We start from the raw sequence: 19394 nt of genomic DNA, 5'->3' as shown, positions 1-19394 counted from the left end.
GAAAAAAGTAAATTACTTGGATTTTTCTGCAACAAAATCTCTGTTGCCTTCTGAATGTCTACTGAATGTATAGTACCTAGGCGATAAGGTTTCCCTGCTATCAGGAACCACTAATCATGTAAGGAGAGAAAAAAAGAGTTTTACAAAAGTAATTATTTAAATTCAATACTTGGGACAGAGAGGAATATACTAATTTAAAGTAATAGAATCTTAAAATCTATGAATTCTTTAAAATTTGTTAAACATTTTAAGCAGTCTAAATTCATGCCATTTAATATTAAAAATATAAGGGACAATGTAGAAACTGGAAAGTGAGATAGTTACATGAATCCAGAAAAGAATAACTGTATATTTATAGTCTTTTCCTATTTCCAAAAATCTTATCTTTCAATTTTTTTCTATTCAAAGAAATAGATTTATTCAGAGAGCTACCATTTGACTCTTTACTGAAATTCCATCTCAATCTATTATTTCAGTAAATCAAAAGATCTTTGATTTCATCCCTGTGGATACTTTCTATATACATTGCAAACTCTCCATGTATTAGCAGACAGTTTTCAATCAATCTATAAATATTTTTAATTACCTACTATATATCAAGTGCTATCCTAGTCACTGGAAATCATATACAAAAAATAAAGTGATAGCTCTTTGAAGTGAGCTTTCATTCTAAGGGAAATATACATATATATATATATATATATATATATATATATGTAAAGTACAAATTTAAGTATATATATACTTAAAATATAAATTTAAGTGTATATATATATATATAATATATATTTAAAATATAAATTTAAATACAAATAAATATCTACCAAGTTGTAAAGTGCTCTAAATGCCTGATAGTTTGGGGAGAGAGCAGTCATGTGTGAGAGTATCAGGAAAGATTTCATGTAGAATATAGTGCTTAAGCTGTATCTTTAGTTTAAGAAAAGCTTTCTGTGAAGCAGGAGGTAAGGAGAAAGTGTATTCCAGTCATGGGATTTGGCTAGCACAGAGGGCCAGGAACTGAGATGGAGTGGAATGTGTGAGGAGCCAAGGGAAGACTAGTTTGAATGGAAGACTGAGTGCCAGGGTGTGAGTAATATCCAGAACTCCAAAGAAAAGTTGGGGGCATGATCTGTGATGCTATAAAACAGAGGAGTTTATATTTTTATTCTTGAGGAAATAGGAAGTCACTAGAGTTGATTTAGTTGAAGGAGTCAGATTTATGCTTAGGGAAAATGACCTTGACAACAATGTAGAAAATGGACTGGATTAGGGAGAGTCCTACCATCAAGAACCTGGAAGACTTTTGCTGTAATTTATTATTTGCTGTGACCATAATTATTCTTCACCCAATTGGTAATGAATTTTTCTAAACCTAGCTTAACTGGACATTAAGGGTGGGAGAGGGAAGGAGGGAGGGAGGGGGAGGGAGGGAGAGAGAGAGAGAGAGAGAGAGAGAGAGAGAGAGAGAGAGAGAGAGAGAGAGAGAGAGAGAGCACATATCACCAGACGTGTACTCAAAGACTTCCCAGCTTTGCCCTCCTGCAACTACATCCCACCGTAGCTTATGCCCTGCTAGCATAAACTTGAAGAACCTGGATTTATCTCTATAATGAAAAATCAGAATAAATAATAGAAATTTTCGTGTGTGCAGGTGTGGGTGTGAGGGTGTGGATATGTTTGTATACACATATATGTAAAGAGAGACAGTAGACAGTATACACATTTTTATAAATTATCTTGCAAAAAACTTTCCTAAAAAATTGTTGAATTGTCAATACATTAATAGCTGACTATATGGCACTCTAAGGTCTGAAAAGCCCTTGATATATATTATCTCCTCTAAGTATCCCAGCTGACTTAGGAGATAATTACTACAGGTATTAGCCTTATTTTACAGGTAAGGAAGCTAAAGTTAGAGGAGGCTGAATGACTTGCCCATTGTCACACAGTTAGTATAAGAGATAGATTTGAATGCAGGTCTCTCCTGACTGCTCTAGCACTTTTCCCCATTAAAAGACACTTGTTTCTCTCTTACTAATTACTCTCATGAAATATTGAATTTCATATACTGAATAAGGCTATATTTGCAACCCCCTATTAATTTCATCCTCAAACTTTTTTCTGCTCTTGTTCTCTTTAGGTTAGTAGTTCTCAAATTTTGCTCTTGGTTCCCATTATTCAGTTTATTTTTGAAGTTAAAAAAACAACTAGGCATCCTTTTTAAGTTATTGTCAGAATTTCATGTATTATGAAATTAACCATGGGAAAGCAGAATGGAGGGACTCTGGAGCCTGGCAACTTGGGGCTTAGGGCAACAATCCTACTTAAATCATAAATAGGACAACTTCAGAGTTCTAAGTCAGGGCCTTTCCTCTTCATTGAGAATTTTTACAACCCTTTGCCATGAAAGCTTTAGAACCAAACAACTCACTCATCTACTTTTGACCCCAAAATACTATTCTTGTAAGAATCATCTTTAAATGCTATTATTGCATTTGTGAAACTTAGCTTTTACAACATGTCAAACTTGCATACCTGTATACTCAAAGGCAACCCAGAGACTTGGCCTTTCAATACTAGAAGAACCTAGATTCATGTCCTATTTCTGATGTACAGTGATTGGACAAGTAACTTAATCTCTCAGTGCTAGTATCTGAACTGTAAGTTAATGAAAAGGTACTAATGTGCAACAGTAGACAAGAGTTTCTTCTTTGTAGAGTTCCCTACTCCAAAGACATAACAAGAACAAACTAAAAATAAAATCTACAAACCAGTAGAAAGAGGAGGAAATTGAGGTTTACTAAAATAAAGTTGCTTAAAATGCCACTATTAGTAGGTAGAAAAACCAGCGCTCTAGAACCAAGTCTTTTTACCAATCAACCATCCTACCTTATAACCAACATTGCCTTAATCATTAAGAGTTCTTTTCAAAAAAGATTCCTTCAAAAGCCAAATATAAAGTGGAGACAAAATATTTTCTAATGTATTTAATGCCTGGTTTCTTTTGATCTATTCTTAATATTTTTAGGTTTATAGCTTCTATTTATTTTATGGTTAAAATGACTTATGATGAGATGTTCTGAGTGGAATTTTTCCATTAAATAGAGCTAGTAAATCGGGTCAAGGAATAAATTTTAAGAATTCTAAAGTAAAAAAAAAAAATTCAGGTCCCCAGCAACCTTCACTGTTTACACATCTTCATTCAATAAATATTTATTATGGGGGGTGGCCCAGTGGATAGAACACCAGTCCTGGAGTCAGGAGGACCTGAGTTCAAATCCAACCTCAGACACTTAATAATTACCTAGCTGTGTGGCCTTGGGCAAGCCACTCAATCCCATTTGCCTTGCGAAAACCTAAAAAAAAAATATTTATTATACACTAGTTCTCATTGTAATACTAAATAAGGCAAAGTCTGTGTATACAAAGATTCACAGTGTACAGATAAGCCATGTGCATAAATAACTGAGACAAAATACAATACATGAAGTGCATAAGAAAAGAACAAACTAAATACTATTAAAATTGAATGATGTCATTATAGTAGAAAGATAAATGAATTTAGATTTGGAAGATTTGGTTTCAAGTCTTTGGTTTGCTACTACTAGCTATATGACTTTAGACCTATAATTTAGTCTATTGGTACCTCAGTTTCCTCAATTGCAAAAGGGGAATAATGATTCTAGCTTTTAATACTTTATGATATTATTGTGAAGATCAAATGAAATAATTGTCATAAAGCATTTTTTGTACATAATTAAATACCATATATGTGAACTATTATCAGTGTATTCATTATGATCTTTATGATTAAGTTCCAACTGGAAATTCAAGTTAGGTTCCATGTAGGAAATAACATCTGATCAAAGCCTTGAAAAATGGGTACAGTATCAGAAAGTTGAGATGATATAAATGTACAAAAAAAATAAAAGCAGTAAAGAACTGTTCTTACTTCCTAAAGATCTTTTCTTGAAAAGAATGGTAGCCATCCCAAGAAGAAACAGGAGATACCAATAGTATGGCCATCCATTCTGTCAGTAATCTCATTAGCATCACAAGGCAGGAAAATAAACTATTTTAAATCTTGTTTTGTAACACAAAACATCCCTGTATTTGAATGTCTCATATATAAACTACCTTTATAATGGTATATTTTGCAAAATAATAAAATATATATATGAAATTTTATTCGATCCTTATAAAACTCCAATGAGATAGATACTATTCAAAGATAGGAATGCAATCCAGATTTTCCTAATTCCAAATCTAGCACTCTTTTCATAACCCCATGAAGGCTTTTAATGTAGCAATTAATCATTCAAAACGTGTTTTCTTTCACAATTTCATAAAATAGGCAATGCAAATATTTTAACCCCAATTTACAGATTCCTTGCTCCTTTAATCATTATTGCCCTTATATTTGCAATTTCCCTTAAATTCTCCCAACCTCTCCAAACTGCACAATGCCCATTGCAAAATATACAATGATTTGCCATCTATTGCTCCTTAAATTCTTTTAACTATATTCAATTACCATTTTATACCTTTACATGTGAATGAGTTAAAACACTCACACACACACAAATACACTGTAGCAAGATGTGATTTAAAATGCTGCAATATACAGCAATCATTATATTTTTCTTTTTTTTAAAAAATCATTTCTATTTTATTTCAGGTCTTCATTTTCTCTCTCCCACCCCGCCCCCACCACCACCATCTCTTCCACTGAGACAGCAAGTAAAACAAACCTTCTTAAAAGATATGTGTAGTCAGGCAAAATATATCCCCACATTGACAGACATATTATTTATAACAAGTTTAAAATTACAGGATAGAAATGGAATGTCTTTTTGTGAGTGATACAGAGTATCTTTTGAGGGAGCTACAGATTGCCTTCCCTTCATTCTATTCTCTCCCCATTGTTGAATGTTGAATTCTGTACAATTGTTTAATCTCTCTGCCTTTCCTACTCTTGCATTCTTTTCTACTTCAGCCTATTCTGCAAACTTGCTGCTCTTGTTAGACATAGGATTTCCCTCTTTGGTAAGTTCAGCGAAGTATTAATCAAGCTGTCCCTGCCCTTGACCCTATAATTATCCTAAACTGGCTTTTTTTTCCTATTTGATACTTTGTTAAATAAACTTGAGACTTTGCATTGAGGTGTCACACCTATTTACCATAAGTCTAAAGCATGATAACTTATCTTCTTGTCCCTTTACTAGTTCTGTTTTCCACATCACCGAGTCAGTAATAGAATACTAAGTGTATCATTTTAAAGCAAAGGCATAGTATTTTATATATTGTTTCTAAATTACAACAGATTTACAATTTGTGAATTTTTTGATTACAGTAAATTACATTTTAAAGATAGTTAAAACAGTCTGCAAAATCACAGGTGACCCTTTACATTTTCATTCTAGGAAGTGATTCCACTACAATGGTGAGCTGCCTACACATCCTAGCTCAGACACTTGACACAAGGTAAATTTACCCAATTTTTTCTTTTACAGCTTATTAAAGATTGCTTCTCTGCCCTCCTTACTTCATTTATTACCTGTAGAGTAAAAGACATGCCACTGTCTATCTGGGGAAATGATATGTCAAATCACTGAATGAAAAGGCTTCAGAATCTCTTAACTAGTTGTTATGGCCTCAAACCATTTCTGACATTTTTATGCCTTTACTCCCATGTAGCCAGCCAAGAAATTGTCAATTAAAACAATCTGGTTCCATTTTTTTCTTTTAACAATCCAGTACACTAAAATCTTAAAGCCTCATCAAAATCTATATATATATGAAGGTTGCTTGAAATCGTTATCATTTTCTCCTCACAAGAATTTGTGATTGATATTTTTTCTGGTCAGGCAGACAGTCGTTTACTATGACAATAAATGTATTTCATGAAGAACTTCAGTAGATCTTTTCATAAGTCCTCACTTATAAAGGCATGCAAATAAATATAACTTTCCATTAAGCTAGGAAATACATAATCAAAGTCAATTTCTTGCTCATCCTATTCATTTGGGTAATCCCGACATTTATTCCTGTAAATTAGGTAGAGCATTATAACTTAGGTAATAAATGTATAATGAGTTGAATTGCTAATTTGAAAGTATAGTTCTTACTCTCACAAGTTAACTATTCTCATCAAACCCAAAGTACTATATTTTGGGACTAGAAAGTTAAATGTCTGTCTTAAAGCATGTTCCAATACATTTGAAATACCATTTATCAAAGAACAGTCAAATAAAAGTTCATATAAATATTCTAATTTTGACCACTCTATATTTACAGAACAGTAATGAAATCAGGATCCGAACTGGTAAAGGCTGGGTTACGTGCATTCTTTGAAAATGCTGCAGAAGATTTGGAGAAGACTTCAGAAAATCTAAAGCTTGGGAAGTTCACCCATTCCCGAACACAGATTAAAGGTGTCTCTCAAAATATCAATTATACCACAGTGGCTCTTTTGCCTATATTGACCTCCATCTATGAGCATGTGGCTCAGCATCAGTTTGGAGTGGATTTGCTTTGTAAGTTATTATTTTTTTTAATTTACCATGATTTGCAAGGACTTGGCAGAGTTTTAACTTCACACATGGCCACAGACAACAAATCTTTCTTTCATTTACTCTAAGACAAAATGACCCAGAACTCTGATGAAAATGTTTGATTCCTTCATGATTTTTGTTCTTATGCTCTTTTCTTCTTAAAAAAAGTTACTTAAGAGAAAAAGTAAATACAGGGTAGAGAAAGTATTTAATTAATATTCCTGGTTTACTGATCTTTTTTTCTGGTCCAAATTTTTAATCATTTCTTACAAAGACTCCCATATATGGAGTTATTGTTTAATTTTTAAAGTTATTTTATGGGCCTAGGAGATATGAGGATTCCAAAAATTAATATAAATTTGTTTTCAAGTACTTAAAAGTCTAGTTTTCCTTCCTGTATTCCTGATGAAGATTTTGAAAGCCAGAAATAAGAAAAGTTGTACAAGTGACTAGATGCTTTAACTTTTTTTTTTTGAGATAGAGCTCTCTGGTGAAAGGAGAGAGGTGTTATTTTATTTTTCATAAGCTGCCATATTTAAATTCCATTTTACAACCATTTTTAAAGTTTTAATAACAAACTTGTATCTATGTTTTAACTGACTAGTTGCAGATACCTAAGATGGAGTGGACCCCTGAAGAACTTAATTCTTTGGGAAAAAAGAATTCATATAGATCATACAAGCAAATCAAATGAACTTTTCTTTTATTTTATCAGTTTTATTGAAATTATGTTGATACTGTGTTAGAGGCAAGCAGTCATTTTGAAGATATATTAGTATTTGGGGAAAATTTTATATTTAATGAGTTTCAATATGACATAGCCCTGGACCTTTCCCACTCTCAGCTCTCACTTATTTGGGATTTCTAGCAGGTTAATATTTCATTTTATTATTGGAACAGTTTTGAAAAACAGTATGTTTGTTTATATTTTTTAAAATTGCACACTAAAAAATAATATGATCAGAAATTAGATTTACCACTTTGGAAATACTATGTGTTCATTGCAAGACTGCAAACCATAGATTTCACTCATCTTTAAAAAACACAAATTTAGTTTTAGATCCTAAGGGCAACAGAACAAACATGAGGAAGAATTAATACTTAAGTACCAAAAAGGTAGGAAAGTATAAAGTATTAAGTTAATTTTTCAGGCTACATTGTTCTAGCAGCCTCTATAGATTAGAACTTCATGGAAATTTTATAAATGAAGAAGGTTTCAGATTAGATAGAATATTTCTCACTGTACCACTCCTTCCACATATAGGAAACTATATAAAGTCATGGCCCTATAAAGGAACCCTGGCCCCGAAATGAACTGGTCAAAATCTCAACTCAGACTTTTTATAGTAACTGATGTGTAAAAAATGAAAAAAGATTTGTAAAATAAACCATTAAACAACTTTTGATTTAAGTTGAACCCCTTAATATAAACTTTTATCTATTCATGGACCTCATTCAATGTGCAGGTGGTGACACCAAGATTGATGCAAACAAGTGACAGCTCTTCTTTGTTTCAGTGAGTGATGTGCAGATTTCATGCTACCACATTCTGTGCAGCCTGTACTCCCTTGGGACAGGAAAGAACATCTATGTGGAAAGGTAATTAATGAGTAGAAGCAGCAAATGAATCACATTGGGAAAATGTTATTTTTTTAAAAGGAAAAAAGCACTTTTGCTTTTAGGAAAGTAGAAATAATCACTAAAATGGAATAGTGTTTTTGAATCTAAATTCCCTAGAATATTAATCATATTATTCACAAATAAGATGAGACTGGTATGGTTTACAATTTTTAAGTATGGACATCTCGAGAGGAACTCTGTAGCTCAGCATAATCAAATTTTCAACTAAAATGATTTGAAAATTTTCTAGTTCTTCATCAATCATATCTCTCAAATAGCTTCAGAGCTTCTTGTTGGATAAACTTGCCACAGGTTAAAGCAGTTGCTTTTATATTTAATGAGTTCCAATATGATGTAGCCCTAGATCATTCCCACTTTCAGCTCTCACTTATTTGGGATTTCTAGCAGTTTCTTATTTCATTTTATTAGTGAAGAGTTTTGAATCCAAACAGTCCTTTTTACAGAAGTATCTAGGTTCCAGTTTTTTCTTTCTAACCTGAATGTACTCAGTAGCAGTTCATTTGTGATAAAATACCTTTTTTGACAATAAATGTGTCATGTCATGATATTCCTAAAATCATGTAGAGGATCTGAAATGACACAAACCATTCAAAAATCCAAGCTAGAAGATTTGTATTTCCTCTATTTCTGTTTCATTTCTTTTTAACTATATCATGCAACAAGAGTAAGTAAATAAGAAAACCTTTCTGTTGCATGAAGATGTATAAATCTTAGGCCTGAAGTTTCACTCAAAGAAATAATGTCCTCTAAATCATAACTGTCCAATTCACCAAACATTTTTAGGACCCTATATGTTCAAGCTACCTGGAAAAAGTAAACTTGACAGATCTGGTCTCAAAGAATTTATGGATTAATGGAGGGCAGAACAAATATACTAATAAGAATTAAACAATAGAGAAAATTAAAGAGAAGAGTTATGGGTAATATGCTATAGAAAATTTTACCTTTAATTACAAGAATATTTGCACATCAAAACAACAGAGAATATCTGAAAAAATATAATTATAATGAAATAAACTCAAATATTGCTCTTGGAGTCATATTTGCTTGAAATCAAAATGCAGGTAGAAAATGCATGTTCCATTCTTTTTTCAACCTATTTTTATTTATTATTTTCTCAACCTTTTCTTTCTGACAATTAATAGCACTAAAAACCAGCCAAGCTAAATATGACAAGGTTCATCACCAATTTGATCTGCAAGATGATAAATTTTTTGGTCATAAAACTGACAACCACCTTCAAAGTTACTGAGGGATTCCAATCTGCCTTGGTAAAGAGAGAAACCACACTCTGAAAATCACAGGCTTTTGTATTTTAAAATTATGTTGTATCTTTTCTATTCCCAAGATTTGTATATATGGATATATGAGTATACATTACAATAGATATATTTATATAATATATACGCTTATTTTTTCACAAAAGAATGAAGTATATACCTTCTCTTGGAAAAAAGATCATTTTTGAAATGTCAGATTAGAAAGTATCTACCATCTATGAAATATTTCATACTCTATTGGAACTTTTAATATCAATGATTGCTATTTTATGCTAATTAAATTCAATCCCTGAAGAACCCCATCCCTTAGTCCCCTAACAAAGCTGCTATTTCGTTGGTCTAGTTCTTATTGCAATCTCTCAGAATTAATGACAATTGAGAAATGGAGGCTTTTGAATCCTAGATTACAATCTAATTCTACCAACAATTTACTCAAGGGCAGTAAGCAAACTACTTAAGGTTCAAAATTCCAATGGGAAATTAGGTAGGCTTTGAGTTTCAAGAAGATTCCTGACAACACAGTGGTATCTGGAAAGAAAATAAAGAAGTCATGACCTTTGCTGATTAAAAAATATCATAATGAAGGCAAGCTGTGGGAATCCCAGAGAATATCATAAGACTCAAAGCAGTTTTCATAGAAGAATACAGTTTTTGTTTTGAAGATTATGAAGATTCACAGTTCCTTGTACATTGTGGTAAAGTCATTTAAACAAGTTACTTTGTTTCACATTCTTTCAAATGAGAATAATATCTCCCCTGGTTATTCCTTACAGTAGGATTTCAACCCTGGGAAATACCATTATGTGAATTAGTTAAATTCCAAGAAGAAAAGACTATAGTCACATACTATGCACTATATTGTATTATCCTAAATACTAATGAATGATCTCCCAGAAAACTTAGATGTTGAGTTTTTATTGCTTTAAAGAGGAGCTCCTTTAAAATGAGAAGATCCTAAGATGTAAATCAGGGGTGGGGAAACTTTTTTTTGCCAAAGACCATTTAGATATTATCAAATTAAAAATTAGCTTGCTATATTTGCTCAAACATTTAATTAATTCACCCCCAAAAGTTACTAGATTTATTGAATTTCTAGACCAACTTGCAATTCCTGTGGCAGTGCCAGATCAAATGATTTCTCAAACGTTATATGGCCTTGCATGTCAGATGTTCCCCGTCCCTGATGTAAATAAAGGTCTTGTAGTTATAAAGACCAATTATAGAGTGGTTGTTAGATGTGGGGTCTGCGCCTCAAACTCACAACCATTCAAAAGGCAAGAACACTGAAAATGCTGAGAGAAGAGAGTTGACTATTCTGGGAAACATATATGATTCCTTACTTGAATAGAGTCATAATCTAGTAGAGTGGGTACTCCCTCCACCAGTATAGATCACAAACACATCCAATCCTTCTCATGTGAATTGCTTATCCATGTCTTTCCATGAAGCCTTTATAGAGGATTAATTAGAATCTAAAACTCACCTTGAGTTCTTTTGATATTTTGTTTTTGCCAATGCAAAGTGTAGACCAATTAAGTTCTGTTTTTTACTTTCACAATCTAACTATCCCATCTCTTTTTCTAGTCATATATTTCTTTAATGATGTGTTCTTTATAGCTTCTTATATGCAAGTCATATTTGATAATATGCAATAGTTTGCTTAAACACAATATACATTTTTTCATTGCTTAGTAGATCACCTTTGGATCACATGCTATTGTGTGTGATTCTTCTGAAATCATGGTGTCTCTCTTCTCCCCAATTAAGTATACCTCAATTTTCCTCAAAATTACACTCCATTCTCTCTTCCTTTTCTTCAACTTCTGACAAAGAGGTATTCTTTTCTAGGAATAACCCCTAGACTTGTGTTCTTTTTCTTTCATTTCTCCTTGCAAACTGCTCTTGCCCAGATCATATCCTTTCCCTTTCTAATCTTTTAATCTCTCTTCACATTCTGACTCCTTACCTACTACCTCCAAAAATGCCCAGTTATCCTCCTTAAACAATTTTACCTTGACCCCACTATACCTTCAAACTATCATTCTATTTCTCTTCTCATTTTTATAGTTGAAGTGTCATGAGAAGATTTTTACACTAGTTGCCTCCATTTGTTTGTATTCCCCACAAACTTTATATTCCATTCTTTTCTCTCTCTCTCTCTCTCTCTCTCTCTCTCTCTCTCTCTCTCTCTCTCTCTCTCTCTCTCTCTCTCTCTCTTCTCTCTCTCTCTCTCTCCCTCTCTCCCTCTCCCCCCCCCTCTGGATTTCATAACACTCTTTTCACCTAGCTCTTCTCCTCTCTGATTGATAAGTTGTTGTCTTTTGTTCTTGAAAAGGATAAAAATGATGTCACTATGTTGGAGTCAAACAGTGTGTCCAACTATGGCTGATCAGACAAGTTTAGCATTCTCTACCACAGGTCTGCCACAAATTGACCATGGGAACATTTGGGGTGGATTGTATAAATTTACATATCTCACATTTATTTTGAGTCACTTCAGTTCTGCTTTGCCCATGTAGCATAGCCCATTCTCTATTGAGAGCATGCCATGCTGGGCAGTCCCATGCCAGTATCTCCCATGTCATACAATCAGTTCCAAAGTTCTTATGAGAGACCTTGAAGTGTGCATGTATTGCTTTTTCTGACCATATGAGTGCTTGCCTATAAAATAGTCTTTTGTTATTCAAACAACATGGCCATCCTATCTGAGTTGCACTCTCTAAAGTAGAATTTGAATGCTTAGCAGTTTAGTTTAAAAAAAGGACCTCAATATCTTAGTCTGGTATCTTATTCTGGCAGGTGATTTTAGAATCTTCCTAAGACAAACCAAATAGAAGCTATTCAGTTTCCAGGTATACTGTACAGCAATGTGGCCAGCACAACAGTTCTATAGAACTTCAATTTGGTGTTAGTCTAATACTGCTTCTCTTTCAGACTTTCCCTTGGAGCCTCCCAAACACTGAACTTACTCTGACAATGTGTATGTCAACCTCATTTTCAATGTGTACATCCCTGGAAAGTATACCACCAAGGTAAATGAACCTATTCACAGTATTCAAAACCTCTCCATTTGCTGAAACCAATGGTTCCACATATGAATGGATGGCTGATGAAGTGCCTGTGTTTTTTTAATGTTAATTGTTAAGTCAAAATTTAGCACAAGCAGTAGAGAATTAATCTCTATTTTGTTGCATCTCAACTTCAGAGGCTGCATGAGTGCACGATCAAAAAAAATCATTCACCAACACTCCCTCCACTTTAGTCTTGGTTTGTATACTTTCAAGTTAAAGAATTTACCATCAGTAAGGTAACTGACCTTGATGTTGAAGGTATGTGAAAGTATGTCTGAAAACATCATGCTAAAAAGCATAGTAGTTAGCACACAGCCTTGTTTTACTCCCTTGGTGATTGGGAAAGTACAAGAGCATTGTGCATTATCCAGAACCCAGGCAAGCATGCTATCTTGAAATTACTGAACTTCTACTCATGAACTTCTCTGGAAAACCAAATTTTGACATAATATCCCATAAATCTAGCAACTGACAGTATCAAAGGCATTGGTCAAATATTCAAATATCGTGTACAGACCTTTCTTCTACTACTGCATTTCTCCTACATTTGTCAGGCAAACACCATATCAACCATTTCTCAACCTTTTCTGAAAGTACTCTGACTCTCAGATACATGCCCATCTTCCAGGTGAAGTATCAACCTTTTAAGGGGGACTCTGGCAAGAATATTGCCAGCAATGACTAAGAGAGAGACCCTTCTGTGGTTGTCCCTGGACAATTTATTCCCTTTTTCTTTATAGAGATAGATGTGGAGGCATCCTTGAACTCCTGGGTGATAGCCTTCTCTTGCCATGTAACCCAGGAAAGTTTTTCAGTTTTGTAAATCTCAGCTAGAATAGAATCAGCACCAGATGCTTTGCCACAAGAAAGGAGGCTAATGGCATTCAAAACCTCTTCTTCAGTTGGAACTTCAGCAAAGGAGTGATTGACTTTCACCTTAGGGAAATGGTCAGGGGCTTTAGATTGACTGATAGTCTTTTGAGAATACCACAGAAGTGTTCAGTCCATCCCTTTATCTTTTTTTCTTTTTTCTTTTTTTTTTTTTTTTACAAGGCAATAGGGTTGCCCAAGGTCACACCGTTAGGCTGTGTCTGAGGCTGGCATCCCCTTATCTTAATCAATGTGGCTCCTTCAGCACTGAATAGTTGAGTTGAGAAGACCCCATAGGTTTTCTGAGATGCACAATAACCATAAGAGCATCATAAAAGCACTTTGGATTATTGCTATCAGCATAAAACTGAATTTCATCTAACTCAAGAATCCTTCACCTCCCTAAACTTTTACTTTACTTTTGATGTAATGAATTAAATGCTGCCTTCTTAAGAGATGGATGAACTATCCTGCAGGTAAACCCTGTAGAATTCTCATTTTTGTTTAGTAGCTTCTGAATTTCCCCTTCATTTTCATCAAACTAGTTTTAATGTGTGTGTGAGTGTTCTGACCAGATGATCAAATGCAGTGCTGTTCATGAAATCACTGAAAGCTGTCCATTGTTTTTCCGTTCCATTCTGCTCCAACTATGTGTTGGCTAAGCTTTCCCTCCAAGTTAGCAACAAATTGTTCCCACTCAGAGAATCTCTCTAATCTGTTGACATTAATTCTTCTGTAAGTCATTTTGACTTGGGGATGCTACTTTAGTTGAATGTGAATATTTAGTTTGAAGAAGATAAGACTATGATCAGTCTAGCATTCTGGGTTACACATTGACTTTATCACTCTCACATCATGTCTGTCTCTTCCCCTTACAATCTATTAAATGCTAATATTTGTTGCAAGGATGTATCCATGGAGTTTTATTGCATTTAAGTAAATGAAAGACAGTGTTCATGTTGAGATGCATATGAGATGCACATGATTGTGAAACACATCCCTAATTCACTAATGGGTTTGAGATCCCTTGATTACCTTCAACCTGGTTTAACTCATCTGCCAAAATAGTTTACTGGGATGTGGCTACTGTGCATGTTATAGCTTCATGGAGTCACAAGTGAGTGTTAGGTGGATCTGATGGACACTGAAGTTGAAAAGTACCCTGAAAAGGGCTCAGCATCCCTTGCAACAGAGGTACTAGTCTTTCCTGAGAATACCCTATAGCCCACAAAAATATATACCAAAGCTTTTCATAACTCTGTCTTACCAACATAATGAAAATGATAATACTATCTTAAATTAATTAATCCATATTCTAATCCCTAAGCATGCATATACTTCAAGGTACAATACAGAACGTTGTCTCCTGTTTGTATTTTCTTGCCCAGTAAATTTACTTACCATATCTGTACAGATGACATTATATATATAAATATATGCAAAAATATGTTTATATGTACTTAAAAGCCTGTTTATATTTATATATACATATTCATATGGGTTTGTTTCCCATGAGTCTTTCAAATTCACCAAGTCCAAGAGAGAACTTTATTTTCTCCCTGAAATTCATCCCCTTTCCTAATTTTCTAGTTTCCTTTAAAAATAGCACCATTCTCCTAATCTTCCAGGTTTACAACCTCAGAGTCATCCTTGACCCTTCATTCACCTTACCCTCCAAAACCAAAGCATTTGTCAAATCCTGCTAATTCTACTTTTATAATTATCTCTAACATATATCTCCTTCTCCCCATTTAGTTACTTAGTTCAGTCTCTTGTTATCACTAATTTATTTTCCTTATTCTCCCTGCCTCTAGCCTCTCCTCTCTCACATAGCTGCCAAAAATATTCCGAAAGAAAATATCTGACCATATTACTTTACTCAAGAAACTTCTGTGGCTCTTTATTAACACTAGAATAAAATAAAAACTCCTGTATTTGACATTTTCAACATAGCTTTATTTTGACTAGCTTCATGTTATTCTTCCTCAATCTATGTTCTAGCCAAACTGACATATTTCCTGGTCCTCTTATATGATATGCTTTCTCCAACTACCATCCCTTTGCAGATTGTCTCCCATACCTGGAATATGGTTCCTGCTTAGCTCTGCATTTTATTACCACAGCTCCCTTCAAGGCTCAGTCCAAATGCCATCCTCTTCACAAGACCTTTCCAACCTCAACAGTCCCATAAAAACACTTTCTCTTTATTTATGTAATAAAGTGTATGAGTTTATACATAATACATGCATATGTCATATATGTGTATATAAACACATACTGCTCCCCCCCTCACTAGAATGTGAACTTCCTGAGGGGTGGGATTGTTTGGTTTTTGTGTTTCTCTTCCCAATACCTAGTAATGGATCTACACAACTGTTGCAATATATGTTTATCAAGTTTAATTGTTCTGTGATTTGGAGCCGGCATCATAAAAGATGATTATAGTTATTTGAATATTTGTTTCTTCACTTTCACAATGGCTAAAATAGGATATTATTTGAAAATTCCCTTTGTAGAGGGAAAGAATGGGTTTTCTAGAAGTTACACTAGTCTCAACATGGGGGGGGAGAATGCAGAGAGAAATGGAGGGAACAACTAATGAAGTAGGATACAAAAGCAAATTGTGAAAATAGAATATCAGTGCAAGAAATGTAAACTTGAAGTGAAAGATACAGGCAGTCATGACAGGGAAAAGAAGTGACAGAATTGGAGCAATAGGCAGAGATATTTTCACAGCTAATTTTTAGAGATGGGTAGAAAGAGATTAATGAAGAGAGAATGCCACTTGAAAAGTCAAGAGTTGACTGAAGCTGAAATTAAAACTTCTTCCTTCAGACCAGTTGATCAGTTATAGTAGACAAAATGCTTCCCTAGGAACAAAAGAAGAAAACAAACTCCCTAATGTGGAAAATTTTATAAATCTCTTGATAAACTGCTTTAATCTAGCAATTCAAATGGAGCTGTTTCTGGAATTCATTTCCATTCCAGGACTTTGTTCCCACCCTATGGTTACATCCAATGAAAAAAAGAGGAAGTATAATTGAAGTCTTCATATGTGTACCCTAGACTTTTATACCACTATCCCCCTTACAGAAAAATGGCATCATCTTTTACCTGAGGGTCCAAAAATCTTTAGGTAGCATTATTTATTCAGATTGACATTTTAAGGACAGAAGCTCTAATTGGCAGGCATCTGGGTTTTATTTTCATAAAACTTTTAATAAATAGGTCAAAAGAACCATTATTTATCGCCCTTTCCTTGGCAGCTAATTAGTATCACCTTTTGTGTCCTCTAGAAAATTCCCTTGTTGAGGATGGTAAGCCTCAGGATGTTGTCAGTAATGAATGCCAGAGATACCAAGGCCCATCGCCCTCAAGAATAATACATTAGTTTAAATCTTTGGCTTAAAAACTCACTCTTTCCTCCTTCCTTTTTTCTGTATTTCTTTCTTTTTTGCTTCCAATTTCCTACAAATGGTGTTGTTGGTGTAAAATTCTGTTTCTAGAACCACAATTTTTTATAAATCATGATTTTTATGGTAAAATGTATTTCACATTGTAATAATTCAGGTAGATGTTTAACTAATATGTCAATCGCTCTAACAAAAAGAACTAAAGAGAATCTGTAAATAATTCAGTTATTTTCCAAGTGGAGAGAGAAAATATTCAAAAACATCACAGGTAAATTTATTTGAAAAATCTTACTGAAAGGGAAAATGGAAAATTATGAGCAGTATCATATCATCAAATGAAAACTTGGCAGAGGGTAAAAACCAGTTTGAAGAAAGTTGGGTAACAGCTATAACTACCCAATCATCTATAGGATATAGAAAGAAGAAAATGACAGAAAAGTGGGAAAACTCTAGAGATTTTTATAAACAATTTTTTGATAATAAAGAATGTAGCATCAGTATAATTGAAGTCTAATATCACAATCCCAGAAGTACTTATAATGTGAAGTAGAAATGGCCTTAAAGAGAATAGTGACAAAAGCAGCTAAATCTGATATATATTGAGATCAGTGCTGGAGGTGAAATCTTTGAGGGATTGATTCATAAAGTATCTGAAGAAGAAGGTAAGAATCCAAGAGAAAGATAAAATCTCAGACCTTAATAATACTTACCCTCAACCCCCCCAAAAAAAAAAGTTGACCAAGAGAACCTCAACAGGTTCCAAGATATATATACATATACTTTCTTATGTAATTAAAGATTTTATGAGAATAGTCTGAACATGCATAGAAGGTATCCTTTATTGGGAGTACTAATTGGAAAGAGTCAACTTTTACAAATAATAATAATCCACCATAGACCACATCTTTACCATTGTGAAACTGACTGAAAGAAAAAAGCATTTGACTCAAAGCCATCTTTAAGGTTCTTTTCCAGTAAAATATCTCCCATACATATATCAGAATTGAGCATTATTCCTTGAAACATAATGGTAATAAACTTGTTTGACAATTCTTTGATCTTGAATATCAGATAAGGCTTAAATCATGGTGGCCAGGTCCCCTGGATTAATTATTTTGCCCAGTTCTTTTGAATATATTGTTGTGATATAAGGATTGCCTTTTTTATAAGTTTTTTGGCTCAAAAGTTATCATAACTCTCCCTGAAGTTCCTTGTAATTTTTTTTCCATTTTTGCTGTTTTAAAAATCTCTCCTCTCTCTTCTTCCCTCCCTTCATTCTTCCCTTTCTCCCTTTTTTGATTGATATTTTATTTTTACAATTATACCTTATGAAGCTTTTTCAACTTCCATTTGCATATTACAAATTACACATATAGCTTTTTCCACAATCTCTTCCTACTCCCCTCCCCTCAATGGCAAACATTTTTCACATACATTTGTATTTAGCATGTTTACATTAGTCATTTTCTGTATGAGGAATTAGGATTAAGGGAAAAGAAAGAAAATCATAGGATAGGAAGGAAAAGAAATTTTTTTTAAGTGAACATAGTGTTCATTCAGATTCTGGAGTATTCTTTTGTTTTGTTTTGGATATGTTGTATATGTTATGGTTAGTGTTATCCATAACAGGTCTCCCAGGGTTGTTCTAGCTCTCTGAACTGCTTAAGAGGAGTTGCATCCATCAAAGTTGATCAACTCACAGTGTTGTGGTTAATAGGTACAATGTTCTCTTGGTTTTGCTCCCTTTGCTCAGCATAAGTTCCTGTAGTTCTTTCCATGGTTCTCTAGAGTCTGACCATTTATGGGTTTTTTTTAGAATAGCACTCTATACCATGCATATACCATACCTTTTTCAGCCATTGATAGGCCTCCCTCAATTTCCAATTCTTTACCAGTACAAAGAGAGCTGCTACAAATATTTTGGATCATGTGGGGCTTTTCTCATTTTTTATGAATTCTTCTGGGTATAGGTCCAGTATTGATATTGCTGGGTCAAAGGGTATGATCAATTTTGTTGCTTTTTGAGCATAGTTCCATATTGCTTTCTAGAATAGTTGGATTAATTCACAACTCTACCAACAATGCATGAATATCCCAATTTTTCCACATTGATCATTTTACCATTTTGACATCTTAGTTATGAGATGGTATCTTGTAGTTGTTTTAATTTACATTGCTCTGACCAATAATTATTTGTATTATTTAAATGATTATATATAGCTTTAATTTCTTCATTTGAAAACTGCCTATAAATATCCTTTGACATCAATTGATATCAATTGGGGAATGACTTGTAAACTTATAAATTTGATTCAATTTGATTCAATTCTCTATGTATTTTAGAAATGAGACCTATATCAGAACCCCTAACTGAAAATTATTTCCCAACTTTTTGGTTTTCCTTCTGATCTTGGCAGCATTAGTTTTAATAGCACAAAAACTTTTTAATTGGATATAGTCAAAATCATCCATTTTGCAACTTATAATGTACTCTGTTTCTTGTTTGGTCATAAATTTCTCCCCTTTCCATAGATCCCAGAGATGGAATATTTCTTGATCTGTTAA

General features: G+C 33.6%; 1 protein-coding gene across 12 annotated transcripts in view; it reads left to right on the top strand.

The window, feature by feature from the left end:
- RYR3 (ryanodine receptor 3) overlaps positions 1-19394 on the top strand; it is an 833777-nt gene that overhangs the window by 663909 nt on the left and 150474 nt on the right. For all 12 annotated transcript variants that reach the window (XM_074235022.1, XM_074235021.1, XM_074235020.1 and 9 more), the window contains 4 exons: positions 4997-5046; positions 5424-5484; positions 6298-6536; positions 8072-8153. In XM_074235022.1, coding sequence (XP_074091123.1) covers positions 4997-5046; positions 5424-5484; positions 6298-6536; positions 8072-8153 — 432 coding nt within the window. The remainder of the gene's footprint in view (positions 1-4996; positions 5047-5423; positions 5485-6297; positions 6537-8071; positions 8154-19394) is intronic.

This window comes from Macrotis lagotis, chromosome 4, assembly GCF_037893015.1.
Source record: "Macrotis lagotis isolate mMagLag1 chromosome 4, bilby.v1.9.chrom.fasta, whole genome shotgun sequence".
In the NCBI taxonomy this organism is placed as follows: domain Eukaryota; kingdom Metazoa; phylum Chordata; class Mammalia; order Peramelemorphia; family Peramelidae; genus Macrotis; species Macrotis lagotis.
The sequence above is the reverse complement of the archived record's forward strand: the minus strand, read 5'-3'. Positions and strand labels throughout refer to the sequence as shown.